Source organism: Trichomycterus rosablanca, chromosome 2 (genome assembly GCF_030014385.1).
Source record: "Trichomycterus rosablanca isolate fTriRos1 chromosome 2, fTriRos1.hap1, whole genome shotgun sequence".
Lineage (NCBI taxonomy): Eukaryota > Metazoa > Chordata > Actinopteri > Siluriformes > Trichomycteridae > Trichomycterus > Trichomycterus rosablanca.
This window is the reverse complement of record NC_085989.1, coordinates 39345599-39357811: the sequence shown is the minus strand read 5'-3', so window position 1 is coordinate 39357811 and position 12213 is coordinate 39345599. Positions and strand designations below refer to the sequence as shown.

General features: G+C 39.1%; 1 protein-coding gene across 1 annotated transcript; it reads right to left on the bottom strand.

Annotated features, from left to right (window-relative positions):
• Nucleotides 1-1065: 1065 nt before the first annotated feature.
• Nucleotides 1066-9993, bottom strand: soul5 (heme-binding protein soul5). The gene is made up of 7 exons (XM_063015304.1): nt 9916-9993; nt 8794-8853; nt 7932-8016; nt 7301-7421; nt 7073-7212; nt 3996-4159; nt 1066-2142 (listed from the first exon to the last, which is right to left on the bottom strand). Coding segments are annotated over exons 1-7 (651 nt in total). The 5' UTR covers nt 9918-9993; the 3' UTR covers nt 1066-2063.
• Nucleotides 9994-12213: the final 2220 nt, after the last annotated feature.

Below are 12213 nucleotides of genomic sequence, written 5' to 3'. Positions count from 1 at the left end.
TTAATGAAATCAAATGTATTGAAAAAAAATGCATTTTGCCTATGTGTCCAGACTTTAGGGATGCCCTGTGGACCATGTATCTATAACCCTATATTAGGGCTGTAGTGGCATGAATATTCTCAATATCTTTTCTTAAGTTGTAAATCTATTAATTGTACAACTCAGCATTGCATTTTTTTGTTTCACACAGTGTAATTTAACTTTTTACCATAACAAGAGAAACTGTAACAATTGGCTATTTTATTAGCCAATGTGGAAAGGCTATAGAATACCAGAGCTTGGGGGGTAAAGGATCAGTTACCCTCGAAAACATTACAGAAAACTGTTACAGAAACTCAGAACTCTGACATCATTGTGTCAAAATAACACTCAACTCCCAAGAATCAACATACCACCAAAAACTTAACAGGGGCATGATTTTTATTTGAAAATGTATTAATACATTAAACTGTCTGTTAACTTCTAAACTACCACATAATTATTGCATCATTACTTTATATTCACTTACCGTGTATGCTGGTCAGGGCTTCAGTGAGCCCAGAGTCTATTATAAAAGCATGGGTGCCAGGCAGGACTACACCACATACAGGTATGCTGGTTCATCAAGGCATCACACTAACTTATTTTGTACACAATAAGACCTAGAAGTAAATAAGACCAGCGAATTTGCCTACAGCATGTTTTTGAAAGGTGGGGACTCATAGGAGAACATGTCGATCTTCACACATTTAGAAACCAGAGGTGGGCACTTAATCTAGTTTGCTGGCGGTTGTGTGCAGCCTGCCTCCCAATCTATGTTCCAGTTCCTTCCAAAGGTGTTCAGTGGGATTAAGTTTAGGGCTCTGTGCAGGTCACTTAAGTTCTTTTAAACCACCACCAGTTAAACCATGTCTTTACAGGTGCTGCTTTGAGCACAGGCACACAGAAACAATCAATTTAAAGTTGTGCATACAGTGGGTTCCGGAAGTATTCAGACCCACTGATATTATGTATGTATACTTTTTGCACTTTGTGTTTTCTGAAAGGTTTCTGAAAATTAATTAAAAATCTTCAAAAACTGAATGCTTATTCAAAATGTATTTAGACTATTTTTATTACTTTGTAGAAGCCAATTTGGCAGCAATTACAACTGTGCAGGTGTGTGATGTGCTTCACCTGGTTTTGATTAAAAGTATGCATCAATGAGCCAAAACATTAGGACTACCCACCTAATATGCTATTAAAACAACTCCACAAGACTTGGACTACTGTGTTCTAGTACGAGGACATTACTAGCAGATGTTTCAACTGCAACTGTCTCACAGGACATCCTCGTGCAACCTCTTTAATGGGTAAATGATGCACATGTGCCCAGCCATCTATGTGATCTTGGCGTAAACTGGATACTTTAAACTCGATGACTTTCTTTTATTAGCCTGTTACTTTTTTCAGCTATTTATTTATTTATATATGTCCAACTTATGCTTACACGTTTATAAACCAACACATTTTTGAGCATGAACAAATATGTTTAAAATGACTGTTATAAAAATGTATACATGTAAAGCCTGATGGTGTCAGCTCATCTTAGCCAGCATGGGGAGGTACAAGCAGCAAGAAATTAACAATAAGCTAATTGACCATGATTAGACTGGGAGAAATATGCGAGAAGGGTAAACCTGTGGGTGGGTAAACCTATTCATATCATTTAGATGTTTGCAGGACAACCTAATATCAGCATCAACAATTGGCTTATAGTGATGCTGCAGGGGTGTCTAAGGAATGTCTTTGGCAGCTGCCAACCTGCACCAATGCATGTCAACACAAATGTTTCCAACACCTTGTCACACCAATGCCACAAACATTTGAGGCTGTTCTAAGAGCAGCATTTCTAAGTGTGTATTTACACAAGAAATTACAATTAAATAATAAGAGAATGGCAAAGAAGTTTTACTATGATGATACAATCTGACATAGAAAAAATGTAAATGTAAATGTAAACTGATAAACAACTAGCCTCGATTATTTGTTCTTGGAATTAGTGCTTTTTCACCATTTTGTGTCGCACAGGAGATGATGGAATGTTATTCAGATGGTGGACACACCGGTTCCCCTTCAATCAAATACCACACCTCATTATGTCTGTTCAGCAGCACCATTGGACTGGAAACAAATACACAAACATACACAAAGAGAAGTTAGTGAAATCAGAGACCAGTTCTCACTGGAAGTTCTCACAGCTTCTGTTTTTTTGGGATGTGCAAATCAAATTGTGACCCCATTCATCCTACACTGGTTCACTAAGCTTTAAGTCAATTTATTCGACTGTAGACTTGCACAGCTGGCAGTGGTGATGCAATCCTGGGAAACTGAGTTTAATCCTGACATCTGGTTACTGCCTGTAAGGAGATTTAAAAGCTCTCCCTGTGTCTATGGTTTTCTCTGTATATTGTGGTATTTTCACCTCCTGAAAGCATGCAGCAGAGGAATCAGCTGCTCCAAATTGCTGTTAGGTATTAGTAAGTAAATGTGTGAGAAAGTAATTGCCATATAATAGATTGGCACCCTGTCCTTGCACACTGTGTTCCCTAGTAGCGCCGGAGCCACCACAAATGTAACCAAAATAAAGCTGATATAAAAGTTTCAAGTTGATGATAGCATGAATTTGTGATAGCCTGTCATAGACAGGTGCCCTGTTAGGGGTGTTTTCTACATAACGACCAGAATATCTCAGACAGGCTCCTGACCCACCTTAACATAACCTAGTTACTGAGAAATGAATTAATAACCTTTAAACCTCACATTTATTATTATTATTATTTTAAAGCTATAGACAGAAACTTCTTTCCTCTGTCAACCCCCACCAAAAAATCTGATTAAAAGTATGGCACTAATGAGCCAAAACATTAGTACCACCCACCTAATATGCTGTTAATAAAACTCTACAAGACTTTGAGTCCTGTGTTCTAGTACGAGGACATTACTAGCAGAGGTTTCAACTGTATGTTGGATGTTGGAGGTGGATCGTCTTACATGGCATGCAACCTCTTTAATGGGTAAATGATGCACATATGTCCAGCCATCAACATGATCTTGGAGTAAACTAGATACCTTGAACTCAATGGCCTCCTTCTATTGGTCTGATGTTCAGTTCTTATGCCTGTGTGCCCATCCTAGGTGCTTTCTTTGGTGGGCAAAGGGTTAGCACTGGCACTTTGACTGACCTAAAACTACACAGCACCATTCACAGAAGGGTTCAGTGCGATGTATGTTGTGAAACATTGACCCCATCACCCGTATCAAAATTATCTGCAATTTGAGCCATAATTTTAATAATTTGAGCCATAATAATTTGAGCCATAGCTTTGGCATTAAAGAGTTTTGGGTGCCCAAGAACCTGTCAGTGATTTGTGGCTTGTTCTTCCTTAGACTACTATTGATCCACCATAGCTGCCTCTGAGAACCATATTCTATTCTGATAATTAAATTCAGAATGTTACACCTGCAACACACTCGAAAATAATGCTAAATAATATTGAGGTTATACAAGTAACACTGTTCTGGAAGGTTCCATGAATAGCAGTTTAACTGGTAACAGGTGAGGTCATCAAGACTGAGTATAAAAGAAGCATCTCTTAAAAGCTTAGTCTTTGCAAGCAAGGATAGGTTGTGGTTCACCATCTGGTGCCAAACTTTGTGAGAGAATTGTCAGTCAGTTCAAAGACAATGTTTATCTTTTAGTATGTACAGTTCATAATATCATTGAATGCTACCCCCAGTGTCTTTTCCTAAGAACTCCATGTCTACTTTAGCAGGACAATGCCAGGCCTCATTCTGTACTAATTACAACAGTGTGGCTTTATGGACATAGAGTGTGTGTGCTTGACTGGCCTGCCTGCAGTCCAGATCTGCCCCCTATTAAGAATGTATGGTGCATCATCAAGAGGAGAATCATATATCAGTTTTTATTGCATTTTTAGAAAGTGTCCATCAAGAAAAAAATCATGCAGTGGTACCTGTTATAGCCGACATCATAGCGATAATCTTTCAGATAAGATGCTTGAACTTTGTCAAGCTCATCTTTCAGTTGACCAGAATACAGTTTGGATGTCAGTGAGACTATCCAGCCTCCGAAACTCATAACATACACATTCATATCTGGCATGTCAGTGAGGTACACCTGCAGCCCACAGACCAATAATACAAAGAGTTAAACATGAGTAATGAAATAAAAAGAAAAAAGAGAAAAATAGGCTAAAGTTTTTATAGACTAGTGACAAGTACTAGTGAGCAATAGCAGGAACATGGCTGTCTTAAACCTAAATGGTACCCTAATTAATGCTATTGCTAACACCTGTACTTGTATTTGTCATATTAGTTCATATTATATATATATATATACAGTGTATCACAAAAGTGAGTACACCACTCACATTTCTGCAGATATTTAAGTATATCTTTTCATGGGACAACACTGACAAAATGACACTTTGACACAATGAAAAGTAGTCTGTGTGCAGCTTATATAACAGTGTAAATTTATTCTTCCCTCAAAATAACTCAATATACAGCCATTAATGTCTAAACCACCGGCAACAAAAGTGAGTACACCCCTTAGTGAAAGTTCCTGAAGTGTCAATATTTTGTGTGGCCACCATTATTTCCCAGAACTGCCTTAACTCTCCTGGGCATGGAGTTTACCAGAGCTTCACAGGTTGCCACTGGAATGCTTTTCCACTCCTCCATGACGACATCACGGAGCTGGCGGATATTCGAGACTTTGCGCTCCTCCACCTTCCGCTTGAGGATGCCCCAAAGATGTTCTATTGGGTTTAGGTCTGGAGACATGCTTGGCCAGTCCATCACCTTTACCCTCAGCCTCTTCAATAAAGCAGTGGTCGTCTTAGAGGTGTGTTTGAAGTCATTATCATGCTGAAACACTGCCCTGCGACCCAGTTTCCGGAGGGAGGGGATCATGCTCTGCTCAGTATTTCACAGTACATATTGGAGTTCATGTGTCCCTCAATGAAATGTAACTCCCCAACACCTGCTGCACCCATGCAGCCCCAGACCATGGCATTCCCACCACCATGCTTGACTGTAGGCATGACACACTTATCTTTGTACTCCTCACCTGATTGCCGCCACACATGCTTGAGACCATCTGAACCAAACAAATTAATCTTGGTCTCATCAGACCATAGGACATGGTTCCAGTAATCCATGTCCTTTGTTGACATGTCTTCAGCAAACTGTTTGCGGGCTTTGTTGTGTAGAGACTTCAGAAGAGGCTTCCTTCTGGGGTGACAGCCATGCAGCCCAATTTGATGTAGTGTGCGGCGTATGGTCTGAGCACTGACAGGCTGACCCCACACCTTTTCAATCTCTGCAGCAATGCTGACAGCACTCCTGCGCCTATCTTTCAAAGACAGCAGTTGGATGTGACGCTGAGCACGTGCACTCAGCTTCTTTGGACGACCAACGCGAGGTCTGTTCTGAGTGGACCCTGCTCTTTTAAAACGCTGGATGATCTTGGCCACTGTGCTGCAGCTCAGTTTCAGGGTGTTGGCAATCTTCTTGTAGCCTTGGCCATCTTCATGTAGCGCAACAATTCATCTTTTAAGATCCTCAGAGAGTTCTTTGCCATGAGGTGCCATGTTGGAACTTTCAGTGACCAGTATGAGAGAGTGTGAGAGCTGTACTACTAAATTGAACACACCTGCTCCCTATGCACACCTGAGACCTAATAACACTAACAAATCACATGACATTTTGGAGGGAAAATGACAAGCAGTGCTCAATTTGGACATATAGGGGTGTAGTCTCTTAGGGGTGTACTCACTTTTGTTGCCTGTGGTTTAGACATTAATGGCTGTATATTGAGTTATTTTGAGGGAAGAATAAATGTACACTGTTATATAAGCTGCACACAGACTACTTTTCATTGTGTCAAAGTGTCATATTGTCAGTGTTGTCCCATGAAAAGATATACTTAAATATCTGCAGAAATGTGAGGGGTGTACTCACTTTTGTGATACACTGTATATATACTGTATATATATATATAAATATATATATACCGATCAGCCATAACATTAAAACCACCTCCTTGTTTCTACACTCACTGTCCATTTTATCATCTCCACTTACCATATAGAAGCACTTTGTAGTTCTACAATTACTGACTGTAGTCCATCTCTTTCTTTTCATACTTTTTTAGCCTGCTTTCACCCTGTTCTTCAATGGTCAGGACCACCACAGGACCACCACAGAGAAGGTATTATTTAGGTGGTGGATCATTCTCAGCACTGCAGTGACACTGACATGGTGGTGGTGTGTTAGTGTGTGTTGTGCTGGTATGAGCGGATCAGACACAGCAGCACTGCTGGAGTTTTTAAATACCGTGTCCACTCACTGTCCACTCTATAAGACACTCCTACCTAGTTGGTCCACCTTGTAGATGTAAAGTCAGAGACGATCGCTCATCTATTGCTGCTGTTTGAGTTGGTCATCTTCTAGACCTTCATCAGTGGTCACAGGATGCTGCCCACAGGGAGCTGTTGGCTGGATATTTTTGCTTGGTGGACTATTCTCAGTCCAGCAATGACGGAGAGGTGTTTAAAAACTCCAGCAGCGCTGCTGTGTCTGATCCACTCATACCAGCACAACACACACTAACACACCACCATCATGTCAGAGTCACTGCAGAGCTGAGAATGATCCACCACCCAAATAATACCTGCTCTGTGGTGGTCTTGTGGGGGTCCTGACCACAGAAGAACAGGGTGAAAAAGGGCTAACAAAGCATGCAGAGAAACAGATAGACTACAGTCAGTAATTGTAGAACTACAAAGTGCTTCTATATGGTAAGTGGAGATGATAAAATGGACAGTGAGTGTAGAAACAAGGAGGTGGTTTTAATGTAATGGCTGATTGGTGTATACATCTCATTATAGGTGATTAAGTGTTAATCGAAGAGTTTAAATTTAAAAATACATCCACAAGACAATTAAGTGTGCAAAAATTTAGGGGGATCTGAATCCATTGTATGTTCAGGGTACATGATTTAAGTGATTTTTTTGTGCAGACTCACAGTGCTGTCCGTTGGGTTGGGAGCACTTATCTGGTAGGCCGATGGTAACAGGAAGCTCATTACATAGACTGATTTTTCAAACAAAGGCACATTTTCCTTCACTTTGACTAAAACCGGGGCTGTCATGTCAATCTTAACACCTGCAAGTATAAGAATAAAGGAAATAAACAGGAATAGATGTAAAAGTCTTATACTCTACATAATGGCATTTTTTTAATATTAACTCACCTGCTTCATTTTCACCACTGATGTAATTAAAAAGTGTTTTGAATGCTCTCATAACAGCAGCCTCCCTAAAGACAGATTCCGCCTCTGTGGCCACCCATTTGGCAGCAGCATAGTGGCGCACCTATTGAAAGGGACAAGTGATTAAACACACAGCATGTAGCAAATGCAAAAGTTGTGACACATTAAAAAATTAGGTTTTATTTTTCCAAAATGTTAAATTTCAGTAATTTAACTAAATGTCAAAATATGATAAAAAGTTTGTTCATTTTACAAATAAAATTAACACATTATGAAATGTGGAAACCTGGTAAATGTTTCTAGGCTAGATGTTTTGACCACACCCAGGGTAATCTGTATTCAAAAATGTTTGGTTAATTTGTTGATAAATAACAAAGCTTAATGTGATATGATGGATAACTGTCTACTAACTGTCTACTTTAGCACAATGCTTATTGCCCCTATAGTGATGTACTGTATTCTATCTGGGTTTTTGTCTGGGTTTGCTACTGCATTGCGCCCAGTGATTTCATGTAAACCAAACCGACCACAACCCTGACCAGGATAAAGCAGTGGTAACACATCGTGATAATAATGTAATAAATTAATTTAAATTATCTTGTTTTAGACTTACCTCATAATTTTCTCCTTCACAGATCATATCGAACAGTAAGCATTCCTTGGTCTCTGTGCAGAAGGAGGTAGGCTCACTGGAGTTTCTGAGAAGTCAATGATCATACATTGATCAGGTAAAGTTATTGTGTTAGGCCAATTTCAATTTACATTGTAATGATACGTTATTGAAGTAATACATTTATTATTAATAAGATGTTTATCTTAAAATGTTTCTCTTACCATTATCAGCATTAATTAATGTTTTATAATTAACTTCTACAAATCCCTCATTTTGACCTGTCCCTTAAAAAACATTTGTTGTCCTGATTCTACATGTGCTCACCATTGTCCCTTGTAAACTGGTAACACATGGTCTGAATTTAGGTTTTAAAACATTATAGGTAGTTAGGTGGTCTAAAACATCATTGTTAACCTTTATGAGCTAATGAGTAGGTAAATGTGAACTCCAGTAGCATACTATCCATCCCTACATATCCATTTCCATTTTTTCAGTTATGAGATTTGCCTGATCTTTGTGTTGCTTAATAGTTGCATTATATTTGGTGAAAACGTAAACTTGATTTGCGAAAACAAAAAATCTGCAATGCCCGACTGCATCATTTCTTAAAGATTTATCAATCAATGTAAATCAATGTAATAATACTAATCAAAGTATTCTTGATTAATTGCTTTAGGATTTAAACTGAACTATACTGAAAGTTTTAAACATTTTAAAATCACCTCAATTGTAGTTTCTTTTAAAGAGACATGAGTGATGAATCCCCCCCCCCCCCCCCCCCCCAAAAAAAAAAGGGAAAAAAGGGAAAAAAGAAAAAAAAGAAAAAAAAGAAAAAAAAGAAAAAAAAAGTTATAACTCTTACCCAACTCTGGCCTCTGCTGTTACAGCTAACAGCAACACAACAGAGCCTGCCAAGCAAATCCTGCAACAGATTCATCAAATTCAGACATACGCTCAAACTCTGATACTCTGAGCTACTGATAACCTTGTTGTATAACAGCCACTAAATATAAAAAGTTTTAACCACTTTTGTCTTGATGATTTTAATCACCCTACTATAATTATGGTCAGATAAATTATGATGACTTTTGTTGTTTTGCCCATCCAGTATATTTACATTTATGGCATTTAGCCTATGTGTTAATCTAAATCCACTTACAGTTGTTACCTAATGTCATTTAAGCAACAGAGAGTTAAATGCCTTGCTCAGGGGTCTAACAGTAGCATCTTGGTGGTGGTAGCGCTTGTTTTTGCTATTTATTTATAAACTCAGTCTTCTTTCCTTTCCATTTCTTAATGTTTTTAATAATGTTTTAAGGGTATGCCAATGTTTGCACTTCTGCACATTTGAGTGTGTTAAAATTAGGTAGTTTTTAGGTTTTTAGGTATTATTATGATTTGGAGCAAGAGTAGAAGTATTTTCCTTTTTAATGTTTATTTTATTTTCATCATCTGTGTTATTCTGGTCAGGGTTGCAGTGGGTCTGGTTCCACTGTGAAACACTGGCAGGAATAGTCTGGACAGGGTGCCAGTCTATCCCAGGACTTTGACAAAAAACAAACCTCTTATTTTTATAAAATTGCACCAGTTTAAGATATACTCCATTTATCTTTTACTGTGTTGTGAGCAATAACAATAAGTTCACAAACTTTTCATAGGCATTGTGTATGCTAGTATATATTGCACATTAACCAGCAAAATTACAGAATACATCTTTTTAATTATTTATAGGTTCATATTCTATTTTTTGCAACAGTAAGAGAATGTACTTTGATTAACAAAAAGTAAATTACCAGAGGAGTCCAAAATTTTGCTTACACTTCACATAAACCAAGAACATATACAGTTACCATGTAAATACAAATATTTCATTTGCTGCTGAAGATATTCATCTATTCATTAGTTTTAAATTGCTACGTAGTGTACAACAGCAAACAACAGTCACACTTTCTATAAAAAAGAAACCACAAAGCCCATTACTTACATGCTGTAGAGTAAAAGTGGTCCAGCAGCCCCCGGTGATTTTTGGTAATAACACCATCTGCCAGAGTTCTGTTATTTAAAGCAAAAACGTTATGAAAGCTGTTGTGAAAGCTCTTATGAAAGCAGTGTCACAGTGTCACACCCCTCCAACCCTCTGTGCTCGTCTCACGTTACATTTAACCCTGTTAGTCTCCACAGTCTGATCTGCTCATCACAATTCTGAACACAATGCAGTCTTTAATACCCATCATAACCAGGTATTACAATTAGGGGTGTGGCTAAGGGACGCCATGTACTAATTGTTTTTAAAAAGCAAGATGTCAGATAGACAATCTCTAGTGGGTCTACAAAAAAATCATAGCCACAAACACTAGCTAGGGTCACAATGTTCAAACATATGCTGGATTTTTTTTTACATTTTTGTTTATATTTATATTATAATTATAGGCTGTATAAAAAGGGCCAGAGCCAACTTTACATCCTGTGGAGGCCTAAGTCCTTTGGTGTGAGAGGCTGAGAACCTTCTATAAGTCTGTGGTGTCGAATGCCATCTTTTACACCATTGTGTGTGGAGACAACACCATTAGGAAGGCCAGCTAAGTACTGGGAGTAAAATTGGCCACAGTGGAAATCATGGCGGAGAGGTGGATGCTGGCAAAGGTGTCAGTAATCATGAAGAACCCATTTCACCCACTCCATAAAACACTACAAGGGCAGAGGAGTACACTGAGCACCAGCAGGAAGGAACGCTTCCCCAGGTCGTTTCATGCTGCAGCCATCAGACTGTATAACTCAGGATTCTAATCCATCTTTATTCATTAATGTAGAATCATCTGCACTGGACACTTTTTCTGTAGTTCCTATAATCAGCATATAATCATATACTTTCTGCACTTTAATAATAGCTACAGTTATAAATGTAAACATACACCGATGAGGCATAACATTATGACCACCTTCCTAATATTGTGTTGGCCCCCCTTTTGCTGCCAAAACAGCCCTGACCCATCGAGGCATGGACTCCACTAGACCCCTGTGGCAGGGTGCATTATCTTCTGACAGAGGCCACAGCCATCAGGGAATACCGTGAAAGGGTGTACATGGTCTGCAACAATGCTTAGGTAGGTGCTACGTGTCAAAGTAACATCCACATAAATGGCAGAACATTACCAAAAGCATCACACTGCCTCCGCTGGCTTGCCTTCTTCCCATAGTGCATCCTGGTGCCATGTGTTCCCCAGGTAAGCCATGTGATGTAAAAGAACATGTGATTCATCAGACCAGGCCACCTTCTTTCATTGCTCTGTGGTCCAGTTCCGATGCTCACGTGCGCATTGTTGGCGCTTTCGACAGTGGACAGGGGTCAGCATGGGCACCCTGACTGGTCTGCGGCTGTGCAGCCCCATACACAACAAATGAGCCTTGGCCGCCCATGACCCTGTTGCCAGTTTACCACTGTTCCTTCCTTGGACCACTTTTGATAGATACTGACCAGTGCAGACCGGGAACACCCCACAAGAGCTGCAGTTTTGGAGATGCTCTGACCCAGTCGTCTAGCCATCACAATTTGGCCCTTGTCAAGCTCACTCAAATCCTTACACTTGCCCATTTGTCCTGCTTCTAACACATCAACTTTGAGGATAAAATTTTCACTTGCTGCCTAATATATCCCACCCACTAACATGTGCCATGATGAAGAGATAATCAGTGTTATTCACTTCACCTGTCAGTGGTCATAATGTTATGCCTGGTCGGTGTATATACTTACAGACTTACTGTACTTACCTCTATGTGTACCTGTGTTATGTGTATGGAAGCTGCTGAAACATAGTAATTTCCATTGTAACCAAAAGCCTGTCACCATACATTTAAAAAACTTTATGATTAGTGTTAAAACAATGGTAAATCTGTTGATGTGAATCACATATACAATCAGCATGTTATGAAAAATGCTTGGGGTGACTGAGGTGAGAAGTGGGGCAGTTGGCTGATGATCTACATGTAACAAAACCAAAAACGTCTGAAAATGTGGACAGAAAAGTGTATTCTGTCCACATTTAGGCCTGATTAAAAATCCCTTGTCCAGTGGTGTATTCTGACCATGTGATTCATGTTTAATCAGCATGTGTAGGACACAACCCTTTTCTTAAGAAAACCTTGAATGAATAATAAACAATGGTGTAAGATAAAGAGGCAGATGCTAAGGATGTGGGAGAGTTGAGACAAGGCCACCAAAGAACATAATAATAATAATATTTTTTCTTTAGAAAGCACCTTTTATACAGCAGTAGTTCAAAGT

Excerpts from the sequence above, each read along its gene's own strand:
- soul5 (XM_063015304.1), bottom strand. Across the intron at positions 7,213-7,300 it reads CAGTGGTGAAAATGAAGCAG|GTGTTAAGATTGACATGACA; the intron begins GTGAGTTAATAT and ends TTATACTTGCAG. Across the intron at positions 2,143-3,995 it reads TATGATGTCGGCTATAACAG|TCCAATGGTGCTGCTGAACA; the intron begins GTACCACTGCAT and ends ATTTGTTTCCAG.